Source organism: Nothobranchius furzeri, chromosome 11 (genome assembly GCF_043380555.1).
Source record: "Nothobranchius furzeri strain GRZ-AD chromosome 11, NfurGRZ-RIMD1, whole genome shotgun sequence".
NCBI classification, from domain to species: domain Eukaryota; kingdom Metazoa; phylum Chordata; class Actinopteri; order Cyprinodontiformes; family Nothobranchiidae; genus Nothobranchius; species Nothobranchius furzeri.
In genome coordinates this window covers 40,644,718-40,670,021 of record NC_091751.1, presented here as the reverse complement: position 1 = coordinate 40,670,021, position 25,304 = coordinate 40,644,718, and the positions used below count along the sequence as shown (strand labels likewise).

The window sequence follows — 25,304 nt, the reverse complement described above, 5'->3', positions numbered from 1 at the left end:
GTTGCCGTAAATGGTTGTAAGTTGTGCTTGAAAACAGATGCCTCTAACTCTTAGCCCATGAGCCTTTCACCCTCCTTCCGTCAGGCTGAAGATCGAGCACACCCTGGACAACCAGGCTGAGGAACCTTGGCTGTGAGGCTCATGAACTCTGACCTTTGACCTGTGGTTATGCTGTAGTTCAAGGTGTTTATTATTGCCTTTATTCATTCAGGCTGATCTCGGAAACATGTTTTCTCTCCAATGAGGCCGATAGGCTTCAATAAGCAAATCTAAATATAAGAACTTCATATAATAACACAACTATCAAAACCTAGCAGTGCTTCTTCTCATCCTCATAGAACTTTTACTTTTATATTTAAAAAATGGATCTTTAACAAACAAACTGGAATGTCAACCACCTAAATCTTTTTTAAAACAAACCCAGAATTTAATCAAACTTAAAACACGAGAAAGAAAACTGTAATACAATTAAAAAGTAAATCGATGTAATATATTTGATCATTAATAAGGTAAAATTTAATTATAGTAACAATATTTTATCATCTAAAACCCTTATTGCCCTAAACGAACAAACTATTTTAAAAAAAGACAAATTTTTTGTGTTATTTTCTTTGTGTGGAAATGAAAGTACTTTAATCTCTAATGTGATATAATGAACTCTGACCGCATTGTCACCTGCATAAATAAAAATAATGACGTTTGAATGACTTTTTACTAAGAAGAAGCCGCCACAAGCAGGTGAAATTAACCCAAATGTTTATTGAAGTCAACAACTGAACCTGAAATCTAACAAAAGAGAAAAACAGAGAAAATAAACGTTTGAACATTTCAGCCACCAGACACAAATCCCACCACCACGAGTCTGATGACATCATCGGCCTTTTGTAAAAATCAACACACACGACAGCACGATTTCCAAGTGACATGAATATTTACCCAAAAGGAAGACTTGTCATCCAAAAGGAAAAAAAACAGAACATTGTTTTAGTCGAGGAAATAAGAACGCCTTTGTGAAATTAACACACATTAAAGAGTGTCTCTGGGGTCTGTTTGGGTCCTTTGATACACACTCATACACAAACACACACACACACACACACACACACACACACACACACACACACACACACACACACACACACACATATGCACAAACACACCACGGTAACAGACACTGTGCCTGCTGTGCATATCCTTATATGTGTGTGCATGTGTGTGTGTAGGTATTCATGTGAGAGGTTCCAATAAAGGCAACACTATATACATGAGATGATGTAAAAAATGGTTGTTTAAACAAGAATCTATTAAAAAAAACAAAGAAAAATAAACTAAACTTCTAACATTCAAGTTTTGGAAAAGCTAACTTTAAACAAAATGGGGGGAAATGATCAGTTTAACTGAAAGTCAGACGCTGGAGGTTAGAAACATCTTAAAAACCTAACTTAAAAGTCATTTTGTTTATTCTAGAGAAAATAAAGAAGGAGCACCTGAAGAGGAGCTGATGGGTGGTAACCGAGGAGTTGGATCTCCCTGCACTGATGCAACTAAACAGTTTGACTGACTGCACAATCAAGTTCAACAGTTTTCACGTCAGAAAAGTGGAGAAAAAACAGAACGGGTTGTAGTTTTTTGGGATTTTATCGCTTCGAGGTCCAGATGGATTTATCCGGGACGCGGCGTATGTTCACTGAGCAGAGGACAGCGAGGGAGGTTGGCTTGGTCGCCCTCGTCTCAGCAGAGCAGCTTGTCGGCACTTCTCTTCTCCAGCAGTATCTACACTTTCCAACCATTTCTCATGCAAGCTACATGCTAGCACATTAACTAAGACAACAGACAGGACGATAAATTACAGGCAAATACGGGTCGGTTAGTTTTTAAAAGACATTACACTTGGTTAGGTATGAGGCAGGAGTCCTCTCTTTGTCCAGAGGAGAACCAGACTCAGACTAAATACAGGTCAACGCTAAGAAGTGAGCAACAAGCTCCGGGAGACGACGCTGATCCTCTGGGCTGCAGACAGGACCTAAAGGAGCTGAAGGGGGAATTCTTTAAAATATCGTCCTGCTCACGACAAACATCCATCAGCCACACCTGTTTGATCTTATAGAGAATCACAACAGGGATGCAGTCTATTCCAGCCGTCAACCCCCCCCCCCCCGAGAGTCCATCACAGGGCTGACACACGCATACAAACATGCATGATATGTTCACACCTAAGCCCATCCAGTCAGTTTAGATTAACCCTGCTAACCTAATAAGACTCATCACAACCAAATGGTGTCAGCTGACCAGCAGATTAGAACCTGAACACGCCCACCAGGCACAGCATTCAGCCCCCGTTCAGCGCCAGCTACGAGAAGAAACAAACAGCACGGCCCTGCCAGGAACAAACGTGTTCGGAATCCAACGCTGTCTGTGTCCCGCACGTGCACTCCACTCCAAACACATCAGCACGTCTGGCTGCTACTTCTAGAATACGGGTTTCCCAATCAGACCAGCAGGGATGGCCGGGCATCGATCAGAGACGAGGAGAGGAGAGACAGGGTGAAGGTGGATTGGGATGCAGACGAGATGATTGATTAAAGTACAAAAAGAAGCGGATGAGTTGAGTGGAAGGAGAAAAAGAGAAGAGGACATTAAGTCCCAGAATGACATTCTTGAGTGTTAGCGCGGCCCCGACTCCAGCTTGGCTTCCTGCCTGCCAAACAAACCGAGCCTTGGCGTGTGTACAACCTGTAGCCAGAGCCTCTTAGTTAAATTGCAATCAATTTCCACGACCAGACCGAGTGGAGCTCGCCATCGCCAAGGCCAACTCCCAGCCTCAATAAAGAAGCATTCAGTTACGGGAACCTTTTGCTAAGCTGGTAAATGAGTCCTGCTCGTAGCAACACACTCAACAACACGATAACAAAGTGTTATTTTTGTTTTCATGCACAAAAATCCCCATTTGGCCCTGTACTTTCAAAATAAGATGGCAAATTCTCCTCCCTAAAGCAGCACACAGGCCAGCTTCTTACAGGAAGTCTGTGAGGTCCCTATTCAATTAACTGAAGCTGAGAGTTGTTGCCAAGATGTTCTGGGGTGAACAACAGCGAAGGAGAAAGTCAAGTTCATCGGGTCCTGGTGGAAGGATTGACTGCGTCGAGAAAAAGCTCCGGCCAGGAGGAGAAACCCCATCAAACACCGTCAGAACCTGCGTTTGATCTGGAGTTTGCTGCAAATGGTTGTGAAGGTGTGGAAAAAACTGGTGGCATCGAGAGAGAAAGAAATAAACAGGATAAAAGAGAAAGGTCCAAACCGGAGAACAAGTTAGACGTTTGATCACCTGGACAAACCGGTCAGACACCTTAACACTGACGGTAAAAACACAGAGACGCTGACGAGAACCAAAACACCTCAGAAGTGCCGCCAAAACAATAAAAAAGGTCAAAGAAACATAAAAAAACATTCTTTATACAAATATTTGCAGTTAAGGTTAGTTTTCATCTCAACATCATAGTTATTTTTACATTTTTTTCCCAAAGATATTGATATTTTTGACTCTGCATTTCCACGCACATAATAAAAACAGGCAGGCTCTTTTTTTTATCTTTTGTTTTGAGTAAATAAGTTACTGTAATGCAGTAACAGACCTGATGAGACGGGAAAGGGGGACTGTAGAGTGATGGAGAGGAAGGACTGAATGTAAAAACAGAGAAGGTGTATTTACACACACCAGACATTTGCGTCAAGTAAAAAGAATGCTATATAACTCTATATTTATACATTTATATATATTTATATATGTATACTGGAACCCTGGGCTTGATAGCACATGATGGGAATGCTATTTTGCATGTTTTGAGGTGATGCATTGAAGGAAATATGACACCGGGGTTTGATGCAGAAGGGAAAACGATTAAAACACGATAAATAGTTTTAATGCCACAAACGTGTTTTGAAAGGGAGAATGAGGACAGAAATCAGAAATACTGGATTTGGATGAAACAGTTGAGATATGTGGAAAAAATGAGCTGCGATTTACAATTTAACCTTTTCTCTGCCCTGAAAGTAAAAAAAACAATGGTGGGAATGCGTCAGAGCTGTTAGTAGGAAGCTTGTGTTTGTTAATCTGAGCGTCCACGAGCGTTCAAGTCTCTGAAAAATAAAAACAAAAGCAAAAGGTTTTCCCAAAATGTGTGTTTGTGTGTGAGTGTGTAACTTCAGTTCATCCCAGTGTCAGTGCAAAGTCTCACTTCCCTGTATGAATGCCAAGAGGGCAGCTGACGCTCCACTCGTCGTGTCATCCCGCACACCTCCATCCCTCCCTCCTCCTGTGACTACCCCTCCTACAGAACTGAAGTGTTGTGAAAACAAATGGAGGCTTTTCCTTCTTCTCTCCTCCCCTTTCTTTTAGCCGCATCTTTAAAAAATTTCCTCCTCCTCCCGTTCTTTTCCTCCACCACTCTGTCCTCCGTCTAGATGAAGTACTCCTTCTTGTCCTCTGCTCCAGAGTGGCCTCCCTCTGCGTTGATGATGGCCGTGTCGGCGTCTGGGGCATCGTCTGAGCCCTTGGCCTCGTGGGTCAGATACGTTCCTGTGGCACAAGAGAGAAAAACACTCAGTGAGCACGAAAGAGAGGAGTTAGGGTGGAGGGATGGGGCTGGAGTGGTGGTAAAAGTCAACAACTGCGAGTGTAAAACTCCAGTGGGACAGAGACTCGACTCGTTCCATCACATATGAGTGTTTTGTGTGACTTCTATAAGGGGCTGAATAACTGTGCTGTTTGTATTTTACTGCTTAACCGATCAATACTTTTAAACTGTGTAATTAAAAATACGATGAACTAAATTAAAAGTTAGAGACCACATATTATGATTTTTTTCTTTAGTTATAATCGGGGGTGGATTGGGACCAAAATTCGGCCCTGGCATTTTTACGAATCGTCAGCCCTCAGTCGGCCCTCCCCATTGGGAAAGCGGTGGGGGTAGGGGGTGTTGCCGCCCGCGAACTCGTCTCTAGGCTGAATGTGAGATCTAATATGGACTGGGACTGTTAAATTACAAGAACGGCCAGACCGCTGTGACCGGGAGCCCTGGCCTTCCAGATCAGCTTATTCTCCAGGGACGGAGATGAGTGGGACATTAGCTACATGCTAACGCGGTAAAACAACTCCTACATCATCACTCTACCGCGTTTATCTTGCTAAAACGCCTGGAAAAACTCTGTTAGCTTCGTGCTACCATGTAGCCAAGCTGGGCAAGCAGCCCACCGGGACAGTGCCAGAATGCCAGAGAGGCCAGTCCACCCCTGGTTATAATCAAGAGACAAACTCCACCCATCAGAAGTGAAGCCAACGCAGAAGTGACAAAAACTGCAGTTTCCTCCTCCTCCACTAGGGCCTGGCTCCAGAAAGGAGCACGTTCCCATTGACTTCAATGTTAAAAATTCCAGCTTCACAGCAGAAATAAACATGTTTACAACTTGGTACAAGCAACCGTTTAGGTTTAAAAGATCTAGTTTTCCATCTGGACAACTCGGGGGGGGGGGGGTTCATCTGTTTAGATGTAATTAAAGCTTGAATTGGTAAATATGTAAGGGTGTGTCCTTTAGAGTGACAGGTAACAGATGAGTCATCAGTGCTAGCACCACTAGCGGCTTGCTTTTAAAGCCTTAGCCTCATGTTAAAAGCGTTAAAGCCTAGAAGACAGAGGGAATCACTCCACTTCGTTTTTCTAGCTAAAAGCCTCCGTTAGCTTTGCTTAGCTCAGTTAGCTCGTAGATACATTGGCTCAGGGTTTGTTGGGGATCGATCATCTGCCCCACCCTCACAGCCCTGCTCTGAGCTTCATTTTTGGAATTTGATGACAGATGATGATTAGACACATGATGCAGCCAAGATGGTGATGGCGGGAACCGCCCCCGGTGCTTCAGTTCAGCTACGGGTGACGCCACAAAGGTTTGTATGTATTAAATATACCATTATTGATTATAATAGTTCTAAAGTTGATACAAAACATCTCACATAAAATGACTTTTTCAGTATCTTCCAAAATAAGCCATTTCAGGGCTCTGTCGCTTTAAATGTTAAATGGCTTGTATTTATATAACGCCTTCTTAGGGTTCTACAACCCCCCAAGGTGCTTCACAACACAATCAGTCATTCACACATTCACACACTGGTGGGGGTGAGCTACGATGTAGCCACAGCTGCCCTGGGCGCACTGACAGAGGCGAGGCTGTCAGAGTCAGGTATTATCTACACACCAAAACAGGAAAAGTTTTTATTTTTTAATATTCCTGCACAGTTTAGGGTCAGCAGTGAGTGAACTAGCTGGAACATTCTGGAATCGGAGTGGGAGTAGCACCAGCATTTTTCTTTTACTTCCAAATAATCACAAAGATAATTGTCAGACTGCTGCAACAACATATTCTAGCTTTTACAGTTTGGTTCTTTAGGCATCTAAAGAATGTTTAAGCAACATAAGTGGAAAGTTTTCCTCCTTTTGTGTTGTAAAGTCCCACTAACTATGAAAATGTCTAAAACTTTATAAGAGGAAACTAAAAAACTTGGCACCATCTGCTCCTTTTAACAAAAAGCATTCCAAACCTGCTCCTTGAAGATGAGCATCCTGATGTTTCTCTGACCCGTCACACCTGATTTGAATTACCAGGCTGATGCAGGAGTTGGGTTTAAGCTGAAGAGTTTATTCAGCCACACAATCAGCTATTTAGGAGCAGGAAAACATCTAAAACATGCAGGATAGTGGCACTTGACAAATGGATTAAATACAACTGACTTCAGGAATTCCTTGAGCTGGGAGCTTTTGAGAATAACTATGAGACCAAAACTAACAGCCTACAAGATCTGATCTCAGACCGGGCTCATATTTTTGCACTCAGCATAAGACTTTGTCTTTCAAACAGCCAAAAACTGAACAAAAGAGAATGTTCACCCTAATTTTAAACACATTTTTTATCACATAACCTTTAAATTCCACATGTTTAAAGAGCAAGTCACCCCCAAATCAACTTTTTTTTCTGATAAACTATATAAATGCATGACTAATCGTGCTGCAGTCACGTGTAGTCAATAGTTTGGCACTTTTGTGCTTTTTAGTTACAATTTAAATCATCTGCCTAAAACTGTCAGTGTTGTGCCGTTGTCAGGTAAAAACTCTGCACTGCATTTGAATTTAAATCTGCCACTAGGGCTGCAACAAACGATTATTTGGATAATCGATTAATCGGACGGGGTCTCGACACGATTAATCGATTAATCGGATTACATGGGGAAATTTTTAAAAACTGCTAGGGAAACGTTATTTCTCTCCTTCCTTCACTTTATTTAACACAACATTATTAGAAAACAGTTCAATAGCAGAAAAACAACATGCCATCACCTAAATTGTCTTATAAGGTGTATAGACAGAGACCCTAAGCTACATCTATCTGTGACCTAAAATGCTTGGTCCAAGTTAAACAGCTTAAGGGCAATTCTCATCTGTTTTGTTTGATCTCATCTGTTGACATTTATTTTAAATGTAATTAAACATAGGCTGTGAATTAATCAAAATTGATCACTATTTCCAAAAATGACTGAAAAAATACCAAATAAAACAAAAGTAAATGAATGCCATCCTCCTTGCGATGATGCCCTGGGCAACTGCCATAAAGTCAAATCAAGAAATGCTGCTGATCATTCCAATGATCCCAAATAGACTCACATTAGGCCACATGAAAGCAACTGAACCCAAAAATATATTAACCAGTATATAACTGCACTCTCACACAACACGCCTGCAGCAACAGTTAGGACTCCTCCCTCCCTTTTAAAAGCGTTTTTGCTTCCGTAAAACCACATGCTAGTAGTCTGGCCCCGGTGTGATCAACCAGTTTCTGCGGGAATGTGACGGCAGAACCAGGGCCAGATTAACACTTTGTTGTACCCTGGGCAACAATATTCAAGGGCTCCATCATCACGACCCAAGGATCACCATAATGTGGTCACATACAGAATATTTTACTGTAATATGCAGTAAATATACTCAATACTTGAATGCCTGACAACATGTAACCCGCCCAGAGTAACCTTTGACCCACCTCGTGTGGACTGACCAATGAGGAGAGGGTCTTAACTTGAGGCCCTCTCTTCATTGGTCAGTCTGCATGAGACTGACTCTCAACTGACGTTCAAAGTCATAGGCAGCGAAGCGTCTCTGTGCAGCGCAAAAGCCCGGGTGGACAGTTTGTTTAATGTAGGGTGATCATATTTCCATTTCCAAACAAGAGGACAGGGAATCTGTGCCTATGACGTCACTCTATGGCAACGCCACACAAACCACGTTGGGACCCATTTTTTGTAAGAACTAAATTAATATCAGATTCTGCCAATAAAAGGGCTCTAAAACAATTCATATGTAAATATTTTACATATTTAATGCAAAATCTCATTTTTATGCTTTAGTGCTGCAACAAGGTTTTATTAATAAGAAACTACCTTTTGTTTTACTACAGCATCGGTAAGCTTCCTGTGCACAGATTATTAAGGATGCTTGTTTCAGCTGTGAGATTAGACGATAGGATCAATGAAAAAATAAGTTGTCACACACTCCATGGAAACTTTCAGAGAATCCACAAATAGTGGCTTTCAAATGGTTTTGTTACTTTTTGCAAGTTTAGAAAAGAAGCAGATGAGACAGTATGTCTGATAATTTAGTTTTTCGTCTGATAATATTAGAACATGTCAGTAATGTCTGAGGGGATTTTACTAACACTCCTGGAGAGGGTATGGATTACACAGAGGCTTCTGGGGAGCCCAGTTATGGAGGGGGGGGGGGGGGGGGCATTTTGCCTTGGCCCCCAAAATGTCTTGAAACGGCCCTGGGTGTGTGACTGAGTTTTGAAGGTGATCTGAATTGTATCGGATGTATAAATATGACGTGTATAACTTATTGTTTTTTACTGGTAAAAACGTGTAGTGGAGATAAATCTACCTACATTTTACTTTGTTTTCTTGTTTTTATTTAACAATTTTCCTGTCCTGTCTGTCTCTCATCTTCCTGCATCTCCTCATAATTCTCCAGAAAATCTGTTGCCTGGATTCTTACCTTTTCACCTCATCAGTTACTTTTGAGCAGATCAAAGAGATCTCCTGAACGTAAAGTGCAGAGCGCGTTTTCGATGCTGCGTGAGGTGACATCACCACAGCACAGGTGATGAGCTCCGCAGTAGCGCGCTTCAGGCACAAATAAGACAGAAAATAGAGAACATGTGCGGACATGAATGATCGTGTGCTAATTATAGTTTTTTGGTTGCGCCACTTTGAGAATGGACCGTGCGCTGGAAGCAGCTGCCTGGATCGCTGCGCAACAATGCGGAACCGGTTCGCAGCAGCGCAAGTCTGCAGGCTCTCCCTCGCGCTGATCTGCCGGTACCGGCTCTCTCTCGCGCTGATCTGCCGGTACCGGCTCTCTCTCGCGCTGATCTGCGGCTCTCCCTCGCGCTGATCTGCCGGTACCGGCTCTCCCTTGCGCTGATCTGCCAGTACCGGCTCTCTCTCCCGCTGATCTGCGGCTCTCCCTCGCGCTGATCTGCCGGCTCTCCCTCGCGCTGATCTGCGGCTCTCCCTCGCGCTGATCTGCGGCTCTCCCTCGCGCTGATCTGCGGCTCTCCCTTGCGCTGATCTGACTTGCTCTGGTCTGTGCGCAACGGCGGGCGGGAAGGGGGGGGGGGCGCTTTTGGAAGAGTTGTGCGACACAACGAATCGATGACGCAATTCGTTGCCAACGCTTTTAGTAATCGATTTTCATCGAATTTATCGATTCGTTGTTGCAGCCCTATCTGCCACCGCTATTGGCTAAGAGCTACCCTAGAACGTTAGCTGGTACCATATGATGTCACAATGGCTGTGTCTCAATTCAGGGTCTGCATCCTTCGTCAGCCGGATTCGTCGGCCGGTTACGTCACAGCGCCGCGACTAGGCCTGTCCCAATTCGAAGACTCCTTCAAACGCGGTCGACGAATCCGGCCTTCTTTTCGCCTGCATGAAGGATGGGTCCGGTGTATCCTTCAGTGGTTCACATTTCCCAAGATGCCTTGCGGGCCGGACGGCAGAACTTTTAAAAACAATGGCGGACAGTGAAGCGGGAGCTGTCGGAGAGGATTGCGCATATAAATGTCAGTATAAACTTGAAAACTGTTAGGTTAAGGGCTTTTTGTGATACATGAACGTTATTTTAGTTTGAAATGTTACAGTAAACCGTCACCTTATCGTGGTGGAGGAGTTTGAGTGCCCTAATGATCCTAGGAGCTATGTTGTCTGGGGCACTTAGTGCCCCTGGTAGGGTCTCCCATGACAAATTGGTCTTAGGTGAAGGGTGAGACAAAGAACGGTTCGAAGGATCTTTCATGGCGGTTAAAACGAAGAGTCGGAGTACCCGGCCCGGAGGGTTACCGGGGTCCCACCCTGGAGCCAGGCCTGGGGTTGGGGCCCGTGAGCGAGCGCCTGGTGGCCGGGCTTTCGCCCATGGGGCCCGGCCGGGCCCAGCCCGAACCGGATACATGGGCTCGTCCAACTGTGGACCCACCACCCGCAGGAGGAACATGAAGGGTCCGGTGCAATGTGAATCGGGTGGCAGACCAAGGCGGGAGCCTTGGCGGTCCAATCCCCGGACAAGAAAACTAGTTTTTGGGACATGGAACGTCACCTCGCTGGCGGGGAAGGAGCCGGAGCTTGTGGCAGAGGTTGAGCGGTACCGGCTAGATATAGTTGGACTCACCTCGACACATTGCATTGGCTCTGGAACCCGAGACCTGGAGAGGGGTTGGTCACTCTACTTTGCTGGAGTTGCTCCGGGTGAGAGGCGGAGGGCTGGGGTTGGCTTTTTGTTAGCCCCGAGACTCTCTGCCTGTGTGTTGGGGTTTACCCCGGGGGACAAGAGGGTAGCTTCCTTGCGCCTTCGGGTCGGGGAACGGGTCCTGACTGTTGTTTGTGCTTATGGGCCAAATATCAGTTCAGAGTACCCACCCTTTTTGGAGTCCCTGGGACGAGTGCTAGATAGTGCTCCATCAGGGGACTCCATTGTCCTGCTGGGGGACTTCAATGCTCACGTGGGCAATGACAGCTTGACCTGGAGGGGTGTGATTGGGAGGAACGGCCCACCTGATCAGAACTCGAGCGGTGTTTTGTTATTGGACTTCTGTGCAAGCCGCAGTTTGGCCATAACGAACACCATGTTCGAACATAAGGATGCCCACCGGTACACTTGGTACCAGGGCAGCCTAGGTCACAGGTCGATGATAGATTTTGTAGTCGTATCATCTGACCTGCGGCCGTATGTTTTGGACACCCGAGTGAAGAGAGGGGCGGAGCTGTCAACTGATCACCACCTGGTGGTGAGTTGGATCAGATGGCAAGGGAACATGCCGCGTAGACCTGGCAGACCCAAACGCATAGTGAGGGTCTGCTGGGAACGCCTGGCAGAAGAACCTGTCAAGACGGTCTTCAACTCCCACCTCCGGCAGAGCTTTGACCACGTCCCAAGAGCAGTGGGGGACATTGAGTCCGAGTGGGCCTTGTTCCACTCTGCGATTGTCGAGGCGGCTGTTGCTAGCTGTGGTCGTAAGGTGGCCGGTGCCAGTCGTGGTGGCAACCCCCGTACCCGCTGGTGGACACCAGAGGTTCGGGGAGCCTTCAGGCTGAAGAAGGAGGCCTACAGGGCGTGGCTGGTCTGTGGGTCTCCGGAGGCAGCAGACAGGTACCGGATAGCCAAGCGGGGTGCAGCAGTGGCAGTTGCCGAGGCAAAATCTCGGGCGTGGGAGGAGTTTGGTGAGGCCATGGAGAAAGACTATCGATCGGCTCCAAAGAGGTTCTGGCAAACTGTCCGGCGCCTCAGGAGAGGAAGGCAGCAACTCGCTCACACTGTTTACAGTGGGGATGGGGAGCTGCTGACGTCAACTGAGGCTATAGTCGGACGGTGGAAGGAATACTTTGAGGAGCTCCTCAATCCCACCAATGCGCATTCCGAGGAGGAACCAGAGCTGGGAGGCCTGGGGATGGACTGTCCGATCTCGGGGGCAGAAGTTGCTGAGGTAGTCAAACAACTACACAGCGGCGGAGCCCCGGGGGCGGATGAGGTTCGTCCTGGGTATCTCAAGGCTATGGATGTTGTAGGGCTGTCATGGTTGACACGTCTCTACAACATTGCGTGGTCATCGGGGGCAGTTCCTAGGGAGTGGCAGACCGGGGTGGTGGTCCCCATCTTTAAGAAGGGTGACCTGAGGGTGTGTTCCAACTATAGGGGGATCACACTCCTCAGCCTCCCTGGAAAGGTCTACTCCAAGGTACTGGAGAGGAGGGTCCGATCGATAGTTGAATCTCAGATAGAGGAGGAGCAATGTGGTTTTCGTCCTGGCCGTGGAACTGTGGACCAGCTCCATACCCTTGCAAGGGTGATGGAGGGGGCATGGGAGTTTGCCCAACCAATCCACATGTGCTTTGTGGATTTGGAGATTGCTTATGACCGTGTCCCCAGGGGCACCCTGTGGGGGACGCTCCAGGAGTATGGGGTGGGTGGCTTTCTGTTAAGGGCCATTCAGTCCCTTTACCAGAGGAGCGTGAGTTTGGTCCGCATAGCCGGTAGTAAGTCGAACCTGTTCCCAGTGAGGGTTGGACTCCGCCAGGGCTGCCCTTTGTCACCAATTCTGTTCATCACTTTTATGGACAGAATTTCTAGACGCAGCCGTGGTGTGGAGTGTGTCGAGTTTGGTGGCAGGAGAATCTCGTCTCTGCTTTTTGCGGATGATGTGGTCCTCCTAGCTTCATCCAGCTCTGACCTTCAGCTCTTGCTGGGTAGGTTCGCGGCCGAATGTGAAGCGGCTGGGATGAGGATCAGCACCTCCAAATCTGAGACCATGGTTCTCGACCGGAAAAGGGTGGCTTGCCACCTCCGGGTCGGGGGAGAGGTCCTACCTCAAGTGGAGGAGTTTAAGTATCTCGGGGTCTTGTTCACGAGTGAGGGTAGGAGGGATCGGGAGATCGACAGGCGGATTGGTTCGGCGTCTGCAGTGATGCGGACGCTGAGCCGATCTGTCGTGGGGAAGAGGGAGCTGAGCCAGAAAGCCAGGCTCTCGATTTACCGGTCGATCTACGTCCCAATCCTCACCTATGGTCATGAGCTTTGGGTAATGACCGAAAGAACGAGATCGCGGATACAAGCGGCCGAAATGAGTTTCCTCCGTAGGGTGGCCGGGCTCAGCCTTAGAGATAGGGTGAGGAGCTTGGACATTCGGGAGGGACTCGGAGTAGAACCGCTGCTCCTCCGGATCGAAAGGAGCCAGTTGAGGTGGTTTGGGCATCTGGTCAGGATGCCTCCTGGACGCCTCCCCGGGGAGTTGTTTCGGGCATGTCCTGCCGGCAGAAGGCCCCCGGGTCGACCCAGGACACGTTGGAGAGGTTACATCTCCAATCTGGTCCGGGAACGCCTTGGGGTCCTGCCGGAGGAGCTGGTGGACAAGGCCGGGGAGAGGACGGCCTGGAGCTCCCTAGTTGGGATGCTGCCCCCGCGACCCGGACCCGGATAAGCGGAGGAAGACGAGACAAGACGAGACGAGAGACAGTAAAAGTGCTTGTATTGCGGTATCGGCTCGTATGTTCGGCCGCTCGGTGTCGTACTTCTCCCGCTACGTTTTCCCCCTGATTTTAATAGAAGTTTGTATTTTAGGACCAAAAGAGAAAACCAGGGAATGTATTCAGCTTAGGGCGAAGATGGACCACATGTTAACTGGAGCAAAGTATTTGGCGGCTGTGGCATGGAGGTACAACAACATCTCATATTTTAAAAACTCGTTTGAGTTTATTTTGTTCTGCGAAAACATGAAAGGAATAACCCGTTGTCCTCTTTTCTCTTCCTGTTTCTTTTCTTACATGTTTGTTTAGACTATTCTGGAGAAAATGGGCATCCAGGGGAAGGTGACAGCGATGACCAGCTCCTGGAGCTGATCAGGGAGGACTTGAGGCTGCAGAGGGAGGCAGAGCAGCAGAGGGCACAGGAGAGAAGGAAGAACTTTGACAGCTTTTTACTTTGCTAGAAAAAAATGGCTAAGAAAGATTAAATGTGTACATATAAAAGAAATTTATAAATAAAATCAGTTCTGCACTAAACTCTTGAATTTTATTTTTGTTCACAAATGAGAATGGTTTACTAGAGGGTATCCGCTGGGTCTTAAAGTCTTAAAAGGTGATACATCGGTTTTGGTCAAATTAAGACCCTTAGAAATTATTAAAAACTATGATCACATCTTTGCTCAGGCTCAGCTTGCCGAAAGTATTTTCTCTGAATTAGCTCTCCAACAGTCATGATTAAAAAGCTAAATAAAACTTCGAGCTCCATCGTTTTACGTTCCTTCTCCCTTCTGCTCAGCGGTTCCACGGTTGCTAGGCAACGAAACGTTCGCCGAGGGAGTGGCGGGAATTCATGAAGGCTAGGCCTGTCCAAATTCACAGCCGTTAACATCCGGTCTACTCGGCCGACGGAGGACCCAGCCAACGTTGGCCGAGTAGACTGGGTCCTTTGAAGGATGCAGACCCTGAATTGAGACACAGCGAATGTCATTGTGAGTCTGTGTGTGTGTGTTTGTGTGTGTGTATTTGTCAGCGGCTACACCCTCTCGGCCTGCTAGGCAACAACATTTGTTGCATTTTTCAAACAGGAAGTGGGAGTTGAGTACGAATCTGGTAGGGGGTGACTTCCTCTTTAATTTGTATGAGCTTCATTTCAAACTCCACACATCAGAATAATGTGTAAGAAATCTACAGTGAGGGACAAAGCTAAAGCTGCATGTTTTTCACTGTCCCAGGCACTTTTAAAATGGTTGCCAAATAGAGTAGATGGTCCCGTTCAGAGGTTTTAGATTTTTTATTACATTGGATACCTTTGCTTTTCCAATAAGCAAGTTGGTAAGGTTAAGGGTCCACATCAGAGATGGACTGAACTTGTAAAAAACTATAAAAACAAGCCTCTAAATACTTATAATCTATGGGGATGTTTGAATACAATACTAAACATTATAGGAATAATTGTCACAAATGAGAAAAATGTCCAAATAACAATCATTCTTTGCTTAAATCTCTGCATCAAAATGAAAATTAACAATAACTAGCATCTCACAAGGGTTCTCATTTTGTCCTTGTTAGCTGTAGGGTGTTGCTTTCATGTTGCGGCTATTTTAAACAATCAAGAAACAAAAAAACTTTCAAAATAGTCTCAGAGGTGTCTCGAAAGCATCTGGAATATGTCTTACAGTTTGGTTTGCAAGAGTCAGAAAGTGTGAGACATCTTTTGGAAAAGTGGGAAATTTAATTCCCAAGAAAATGAAGATAAACGGAACAAATTAAGACTTAACTGCAGCAAAAAATATCAGCACCAGTCTGGTGTGATTCAAAGTCAATAGTTAGGATTTTTACACGCAATTCTGTTTCTCCAAAAATCCAACAACCCAGAGAGATGCTGGCTGCACAGCTCTGCCAAAGCATCAGAAATCGCTTTTTAGTTGCACTAAAACTGAAAGATTAGGCGTCAGTCGGTTGATGATGTCACCTGAGGACGCGTCTCAGACAGAGGCCAATGACACAGACAGGAGTTTTAACAGAGCTGACCCCAAACACCAGGCAGTCGTGTTCAATGATGTGGACAAGCGTTGAGTTGTGAAGTCAGAAACTGAGTCTGGTTGAGCGAAGCGGTTCGCAAAAGTTCATTTTGTTATATTTGTGGATAAAAATCAGCTTGTTGGCTTTGATTAACCTTTCATTTTGAATTTCATGCTTAAAATCAACTCAAGTGCATCTGCATGCCCCTGCATTTCTCTGCACACTCGTGTTTAGAAGGGAGCTCCAGTTTTAGTTTGCATGTATCCATATTTATATCAGTGTGTCCCCCTTATGTTCATACATGAATGCATGAATGTTTCTGAGTGCCATGGAGGAATGAGTGTTTTGTGTGTGTGTGCCAGCCGGTGACCTTTGTGCCTGATGAGGTATCTGCCGAGGACGATGAGGAGACAAAGCAGGATGAAGACGATAACAGCAACCACCCCTCCGATCACAGCGTGGTCCACCCCCGAAGATGTCGACATGGCTGTTGTGTCTTCAAAAGAGGTCAGAGAAGAGAAGTTAGTAGTCGAGAGAGGGAAGAATATCCACCATGAAAATATAAAATGAGAAGAGATAGAAGAAAACGGACAAAACAAGAGATTCTACAAAATGTAATATACATGGAGAATAAAAATGTGAGGAGAGAAGAGAGGGAGGGAGACAGAAGGAGAAAGAATAATGGGGTGGTGGGTAAAAAATGGTGGAAATTGGAGACGGATGATGAAAGTCAGTAGAAACTGAAGGAAAAATAGTGGGAAAATAACAGGGAGTGACAAAGAGAAAACAAAATAAAAATAAAAAATTTGAGCAAAAATGACGTCAGTATGTAATACCCACTGTGGTGAACTTTCAGGGGACAAATGTGAAAAAACAAGGCCATTTCATCACCCTCCATTAAAAATGGCTGGTGTCTGACTGATAACAGCATTCTGGAGTTTAGGATGCGAGTTCTGCTCAGACGACCTGGGGCTCACTGGCACCACCAGTACCAGTTCCTCTTTCAGGAATTATGTAGGATTTTTCAGAAATCCATAAAAGTCATTGTCTTATCGTGTACTGTGATATAATGTAGGAACTACGTCTTTTTATTTATTTATTTATTTATTTGCTAAGCCCCGCCCCCTGTCTCTTAGAGCTCAATGCAACATGAACTGAGTGCCGGTCAGCACTAACCAATAGCGTTAGACTACCGCTTATGTACAGGCGTTAATCACAGAGAGAGTGTACCATCAGATGAAAGGAAAATTACAGACAACAGCTTTAGGGGTCTTGCCCAAGGACATGACAGCAGGGCTTGAACCTGCAACCTTCCAATCACGGGGCAGACACTTAACTCCTCTGCTCTGCACCAATTTTAACCCCATAAAGCCAAATGCAGCCTATCTAATACACCTATTTCTATATTTGTTAAAGCTCTGCCTTTTTACGATGATTAGTAATATCCTTATATATAGTGGAGTCACATTAATAGTAGCACATAAATAGTATTAAATAAAATATGTAGATTTTTTTTGTTTATGTTTATTTATTTGGCAGACGCTTTTATCCAAAGCGACTTACAGTTTATAACCTATAGGGCATGTTGTGTTAGGGTTAGCATGGGATTGTTGAGTTAGAAACTTGACCAGTTTCAAAATTGACACCACTCTGCAGCCCTCTGCTGGAGCGAGTAGGTGTCCTATAGGAGGAGCTCCTTACCTGTTTTATGGCTATTAGCTGTTATGCTATCAGTTAGCATTTTCAGTTCACCGGTCAATAAAAACACAAGAAAAAAACAAAGTTGTTTGTTTTTCTGTTGGCATCATGGCTGAGCTTAGAAGTAAAAGTAAGAGAGTAATGTCTCTGGAGGCAAAGCAAAGAGCTAAAACCAGAGTGAACTTCAAGTGGCCTACACTAGTTTGAAGGAGCTAAAGGAGGCTACAAAATCACAGACTGATGGTGACCTGGCTTTGTTGCTACTGGACTTGTAAGTATTTTTTTTTTGTTCAACAGTGTGGCTCTTTTTACTTCATGGTTTATTTTAGTAATAGTTGGCTCATGTTAGCATTAGCTTGTCGTTAGCGCTAGCTACAGCAGGCTGCAGCAGGGTTGTTTACGACAGTTGTAATTTCACTTTTAACCAGTACGGCGGACGAGCAGGAAACTGCTCACCTCCACTCTTTAAAAGGGTGATATTCATTTTATTTTTATATAATTAATAGTACTAGCACAACAATTACTAATAATATTAGGCAAATGTGCTCTCGATCCTCTTTTTAAGTAAAATGTAAGCATGAAAATGTATAATCATATTTACATTTGTAAGCAAGATTTAGTCATCCATGACAGCAGACTCCATCGTATCTGGTCTTAAAACGTGTTTAACAGCTCTTTGTCTCATATTTTCTGTCCTGTTCATGTTGGAAGCTAAGTTTTAGGTCAGTCTGGGAAATTATTAGGCTATTTATGACATGTTGCTAAATCATCTAAATCTAAATTTAAACCGTTATAGAATAAAGAAGAAAACCCAAATTGTTCTACATTAAAAAAAACATAACTTGTTTGAATATAAAACACGTCTGAATTGCTGTTCTTTAACGTTGTGTTTGTGGATGTAGCTGCACAAAAGGACCTTCCTGGAAATCCTTCCTGGAGAGCTGGGGCTTTTGACAGATGCAGGTGTTTCACCCGACAACAGGGACTGGATTTTTTTACTCTCTTTTCCCCTTACATCAGTCACTTGGTGCTTAAAGAAGGCACCAATTTTCAGCAGAACTAGTTTGACACAGCATTTATTTCGCCGGTCTTTTTTAGCCCTTAAAATCTCTGGGTGTCTGTGCAAAAGTCATGTAGATGGCACCAGCTTCCAGGCAGCATTTTTCAGACGCGTGGGACATAAGAAAAAACTGAAATGGAATTAATATAAAAAAAAACAAATGATGGGGGCAAAAAAAGGAGCTGGATTTGGTTCTGTTTTGAGTTTTAGGAACAAAATTAAAGTGGAAAAATAAAGATTACAGCAAAAAGGCACAAAGTCACAATAAACACTCACAGCTAAACATGAAGACAGAACTGAAACAAAAAGGAACACGTAGCAACCAGCTGGGACACCAGATGATGTGGTGAGTGGCCAACTTTGAAAGCAGTAACACGTTCTGCCTCTGAGGACAGCGTGGGACCTGACAGGAGCTAACTAGAGGCCAGTCCAAGACAGAGAACAGAAGAGAAGCTGCTGGGTGTGGGGGTAGACACACACACACACACACACACACACACACACACACACACACACACACCTACACACACACACACACACACACACACACACACACACACACACAGATACACAAACACAGATACACAAACACACACACACACACACACAAACACACGCGCACACACACACACACACACACACACACACACACACACACACACAGATACACAAACACAGAGAAAGTAGAACATACACTTCTGACTGGCCAGCGTGGAGGTGAGTGGGGCATGTGACGAGGCCAGAATGAGAACGGGGCTATAAATCCTGCTGTCAGCATCATAGGGAAGCAGACAAGACCCACGAATGACTCAAAGCCTGCACCCCCTTCCTATTCTCCCAAAACACATCGACATGCACACACACAGGAAGTGGAACACTGTGTAAATGACTTGTACCACTTAGGAGGTCATGCTAGCTAGCTAGCGTGTCCCAGAGAGATATGAGCGTTTGCAGCAGGTGGGCACGTTCGCTTGTTTGGGAGGGGGACTGTGCATGTTTGGGCGAAAAGAAACTCATCCTTCTTCACCAAAGTTGTAAATGATGCCATTGTTTTACCCGAGTAAAAACAGAACAAACAAACAAAACCACAGACAGAAAGATGCACACACAGGTAGATAGAAACAACAGAAAACCACAAGGACAGGTGACCAGTAGAAACATTATACCTGTTGAGTTGCGTGTATCATCTTCAGATGGGTTGTTGAATGTTTAGATGGATGGATGGATGGATGGATGGATGGACAGATGCATGGAAAAGAGGAGAAGTGTGTGTTGAGGATAAGGATGAGGGTTAGGGAGTTTTAATAGGAGGAAAAGAAGAAAAAAATCCATGAAATTGCCGTGACACAGCCACAAAATCCTATTTTGTCCATTCCTGTGAGCTCCTTCAGCCTCTCTGTGTGTGTTTGCATGTGTGTGAATTTAAAACAAACTCTAAGTATCTTTGACAGCTACGTCGTCGGTGTAGTGAAGGAGAAAATAACAAAGCTGTGACTTTAATGGTTTTCTTTTCTACTCCATTACTAGGTGTCTCATGTGTGCGTGTGTGCAGGTGTGCAACTGGTTTTACCTGTGGAAGTGTAAACTCCATTCAGCTGGATGGAAACTGAGGGTGTGAGGGGTGAGAGGGAGGAAGGTGCAGTGGGAGGGGGAATGCTCGGGGAGGAAGGGGTTGGAGTGAACGTGAGGTCAGGGAAGAGGGCGTTGGAGAGGGTGGTGGTGGGGAAGGGGGGAGGAGAGAAGGTGGTTGAGTCAACAGCCACAGGAAGGGAGGAGTCGGGGAGAGAGGTGGGGAGGAAGTCAGTGATGTCTGACCCTGAGCCTTGGAAGATGTCGAGAGGGAAGGAGGATGGGAGGGAGGTGGGAGAAGGGGAGGATGAGGAGGTTGGTGAAACTAGAGAGGGGAAGGAGGTGTCCGGGGAGTCTGGGTCTGTGGGATCTTTTAGGGAGGTGGAGGTGAAAGAAGCAAGCAAAGCGCAGAAAAATACAACAAAATATGCGTGTACGGCCATGAATTAGAAGAAACAGGACACAGAAAAGCAAAAGGGAAGTGCCGGAATGTGCAAAAGCAAATGGTGGTGATGGTGGCGCGGTTGGATGAGAAAAGTAAACGAGAAACAAAAACAGGAGGAAAGAAAATCAGAAGAGAAAATGATGGAAGTACAAGCAAAAGCCACCAAATGACAAGAACTAAAAAGTAAAACATGATGAAGAAACAGAAAAAAGACATTTTCTTCTACATCTCCATCCCCCCTCTCCCCCATCTTCTACCCATGTTTCCAGTGTCCTGCTCTTACCTTGCACCTGAAGCGTGTACTCCTCCATGCCTTTCCCGATGCCGTTGTCAGCACGGCAGATGTAAACACCGTTGTCTGATTTGTTGAGCATCGAAAAGGACAAAACGTCACCGTCGGCTCTGGCCAGCGGGGGGAGCTCTTCACCTTTCCTCTCCCAGGAGAAGTCATGAGGCCTGAGACAGGAGACAGTGAGACAGGGAATCCTGAGCTGAACTTTGCTCCATGTGTGCAGTTTGCAATAAAATATGCAGTTAGCTGAATGAAAAGATAAAATGACTGATGGTGGGGTCGGGGGAGGGGGTCTAATGAGAGGGGAGACTGGGAGATTGTATTATTGCAAAAGAAAATTATAAAAAGCTGCAGATAAAACTGAGTGAGGAAAAAAAAGAGAAAGAGACAGATGTTGGAGAAAGGAAGGAGAAAAAAGGAGAGAAGAGAAAAAGGAGACAATAAAAAACACAAAAGTGCAAAAAACTGACAGAAGATGAAGATGTGAGGCTGAAAAAGAGATCCAAAGAGACACAGGAAGAGAGAGACAACAGAACTGGGATCAGCATTTCAAATCTCCCTTGTTGAAAAATCCATTCTGCATAACAGATTGTGTATGAGCGAGATAGCAAGACGTGCCTCGATAAAAGAATCAATTATGTAAATGGGAATGTCCTTAAGCGCCGTACAGTAATTACGATAACGGCAAGTCTGAATCTGGGACAGATCTGAAAGTCTTGGACTGATTAATCTTCTCTGAAATGTGTTTTTTTTTTTCCAGTTAAACGTGCAATCAGGAGGCTCCTTGGTTTGGTCAGTTGACTATTATAGCTTCAAGCTGTTAGAATAAAATCTGTTGCAGCAGGAATTTGGGTTGAAAATCAATTCGACCTGTTAAAGCTGCAGGACACAATTCTCCAAGTTTCTGAAAGCTCATAAAAAATATAAGTGCCCTCTGCTGCTAAACATTTGAATGGACTGTGCTCACGTGTTTCGTCAGCACCACTGAGGCTAAAACAAGCAAACAAGATTATTCAAGCATTTAAAACAAGTGCACCTCACTGTTTAGCTACACGCTCTGGTTACCTGCAATAAAACGTAATCAGCTGTTGCATTACTCTGCCTCCAAATGCCACATAATATGCAATTAACTGAACAATTAACTTCACATTTACAGCCTGTAGCTGGCATTGTGTTATTAAATATAATACTCCAAAGTTAATCAAAGAGACTTTTAGCAGCACGGGTCAGAACATGGTGATCAGGCACGTTGTATGTGTCTAAACTCAGAGATTTAGTCTCAGTTAAGCTCTGCTTTGGTGCAAACTTCTTAATTACTTATAGCATAAATTAGTAAACACTTTGCTTGCGTGAAGGCATTTTTTGGCCGTAGTTGTTACTTTGGTTGCTGTTTCCCAGTCGTAATCATCACCACTGCTAGTGATAACAAGCATTTAGGTGTTTTGCTTTAATTGTTAAAGCCAGATTTTAATAAAACATCTGTTTATCAGCACCTAATTTCCCAAAAGCACCTTGTTAACAGACATTTAGAGGTTATTATTTCAAATTGCTCTCATCCATCAGAGTACAAATTAAAAATTCTGATTGCTTTAAATAATAAATTGAATAAATTAATTGTCCACCTCCGTTTCTCAGCTGTCTAGAGTCCATTGTGTTTCTATTTTCTGGTTTTGGAGGGTACAGTTAAACTGTTCTGATCCAATCTAGTCTCTGTAGTGAAGTTTAAAGACACACCAGGCAGCTCTTTTCAGCACCGAGCGCTCTGATGTAGTTCCTCCCTGCCAAGCACTAAACATCCAACGGGGAAAGTCAGCGGTGAAAAAAGTCAAGCGTTTATCTGCTCAGCACAGATTTTTTTTCTCTCTGGACTCTCTGGACAACTTTGTGAAACACTGTAAATAAACCTAAATGGTCTATTACTGTTAGCTACAGAAATAAGTTATTGCAGTGTACTACAAAATTTATAATAACCCTCCAAAATAACCTGGCAGCTTGAACAGGAAGAGAGTTTAACCTGAGGTGTATGAAACTGTAGAGAAAACAGTACATCCGTGTTTTATGAAGGCAAATGTCACAGACAACTTGTAATGTCTTCTGTAAACATGACCACAATGTTTTTGGACACTTTCTTATTTTTGCTTCACCTTCTGTGTTACTTCCTGGTTTAACTAAACATTTGGTTGATTTCAGTTTATTTATCCATCAGATGTATTGAAATTAAAGCTACAAGAAATAGTTTTTAACACTTTGAACTACTGCTTTCAAACTGATTTCAGTCACTCTTGAGCCATAAACCTGAGCGACTACATATAGAACAACACTCGAGCCCTCTGCTGCCCATAAAAAATTAACACTTCTGTGGTTCAGGTTCATTAGGTCTCTACCTGCTTTAGCTGTTTACAGTGCCAGTAGCTAATATAAAGGCTAGCATTTAGCTTTTTCAGTTTGTCAGCCGTCAATAAAAAGCACAAGAAGAAGAATTTAGCGTTGTTTGTTGGCATCATGGCAGAGCCTGGAAGTAAAAGTAAGAGAGTAATGTCTTTGGAGGCAAAGCAAAAAGCTAAAACCAGAGTTAGCAGGTGCGCGGCCTACACTAATTTGAGGGAGCTAAGGAGGCTACAAAATCACAGACTGATGGTGACCTGGGTTTGTTCCTACTATACTTGTAAGTAATAATATGTTTTTGTCCAACGGTTGGGATCTTTTAATTTTGTGGTTTATTTAGTGTCATGTTAGCGTTAGCTATAGAAGGCTGCTGCAGGGTTGTTTACGGCAGTTGTAATTCCGCTTTTAACCAGTAGGAGGGAGCAGCGGGACTCTTAAAGTGTTGCTTTAAGTGTTAAACATGTAAAACACTTTAGGTGCGTTTGTTTCCTTTACCGTAACTTCAGGGTAAAGTCACAGAAACTTCCCGGCGCGTGTCTCACTTGACTGGGCCGGCCGCGTTGCTGCTTTCAGGAACTTTCTATGTACCTGAACAGGACGCGGAATGACCCGGTGGATTAGCAGAGCGGAACTTTTGGTTAACTCACGCTGATTGGCTCTAACTCAGTCTAATGACATCAGCAGACTCTGTGCAAAACCAACGGTGTTCACAAAATTAGAAGAGTTGTTTGTGGAGCAGAATAGGAGCAAAAGAAAATAAGCACAGATCACGCAGCTTTAAAATTGCTGTTACTAAACCCCCAAAACCAAAAAACACGACGGAATTCCCCCGCAATGACGTAAATCACGGAGCTTTGTTGTCTCACAGAGCGCTGTAAAAAACAAACCTTTAAGGTCACTGAATGCCACATTTTACTTCACACAGGTTCTCTCGTCCTCCGAATGGATTAAATTATGATATACAGGAAACTTTTAATGCTATTGTGGACACTTTTTGACATCACTCACTGCCAAAGCAGTCGCGATATGCTGACGTCTGTACAAAGTCCTGAAAAGCTGAATTTGGAGACACAGCAGCTGAGAGGGCCGAGACATCGCATCTCCCCCGCCCAGAATTTACCCTGAAGTTCCGGCAGTGGAAACGCAGCCTTTGTTTAACTTCAAAGTTTCTATAGAAAAACACTTTACTAGACAGGATGTTGACTGGCCAGAAATTAAATAAAGAATTAAAGAAACAGAATCATGATGGAGAACCACAGCAGCTATCAGAGGAAAAAAAAATCTACTTTCTTTTTGACCACAGTTAATGGATCTCCATTTGTGAGATTTGTGTTCGACTCCAGTGTCAGAACACTTCCTTTTCACCACGTCTTACTTTAGTTTCCAGCTTTGCTTAGGTAATTATATTCATTTCCACTTGCTGCGTGATGCAGTTCCAGTTAATGTAAGGGAGAAAGACCATGGTTTTATATAAAATGCACAAAGATGCTCATATTGTAAAATATTTGTTTATGGAAGAAGAAGGATGTGATTCCTCACATGGTGCAAATATAAAGTCTGAGCAGCAGAAAAGCACAAATGGGTTATTTCATAATAAGGATGTGTTGTGATTCCAGCTGTTCCATTAAGGTTAAGGCAGCGGTTTCATCAAGGTGACCACCAACAGTTAGACTAATAGAGCAGGCAGCCATGTCCTGTAATAGTTTACAGCTTGTGTAATCCTGTTAAACACCTCCTGGTGCTTTCTAAACCCAACCATGACCTTGCACATTCCCAGATGCTTAAATGCAAATACATCAACTTCATTCAAGTCCTTTCGGCTCCAAACTTAATAAACAGGTAATAAGAGCTTCACTTGTGAAAATGACTGCAGGAAAAGAAATACGATGCTATTATGAGCACTTGTGCTGATGGAATGGATAGGAAATATAATAGATTGTCGAGCACAAATTCCTTCCCCTTCCTCTTGCTGCTGGGCGTCAAAGAAACACAGGGAAGAATTTGATACGCTTAGCTGTTCTTTTAAACCTGATACAATGAAATCACGAGAGGGGGAGAAAAAAGTGTGTACAGGGGAATGGAGTGTGACATTTATTGAGTTTGATTGGGGGGCAGAGCGACGGGGGGAGACGGAGCTGAGTGGCTGGGTGTGTCAGAGAAAAGGTGTTGTCGCAGTGATTGGGTTTTGACTGACAGCTGCAGGGGCGACCTGTATCTGATGTGATTG

At 44.4% G+C, this 25,304-nt stretch overlaps 1 protein-coding gene across 4 annotated transcripts in view; it reads right to left on the bottom strand.

The window, feature by feature from the left end:
• Nucleotides 1–739: 739 nt before the first annotated feature.
• The window catches only part of cadm3 (cell adhesion molecule 3), a 186,079-nt gene continuing 161,514 nt past the window's right edge, over nucleotides 740–25,304 (bottom strand). For 2 of the 4 annotated variants that reach the window (XM_054743126.2, XM_054743128.2), the window contains exons 8-12: nucleotides 20,684–20,856; nucleotides 19,957–20,325; nucleotides 19,553–19,573; nucleotides 15,999–16,124; nucleotides 740–4,576 (exon numbers count right to left, since the gene is read on the bottom strand). In XM_054743126.2, the coding sequence (XP_054599101.1) occupies nucleotides 4,458–4,576; nucleotides 15,999–16,124; nucleotides 19,553–19,573; nucleotides 19,957–20,325; nucleotides 20,684–20,856 (808 nt within the window). In that variant the 3' untranslated portion in view covers nucleotides 740–4,457. The remainder of the gene's footprint in view (nucleotides 4,577–15,998; nucleotides 16,125–19,552; nucleotides 19,574–19,956; nucleotides 20,326–20,683; nucleotides 20,857–25,304) is intronic. The other 2 variants (XM_015956087.3, XM_015956089.3) reach the window with 2 other exon arrangements.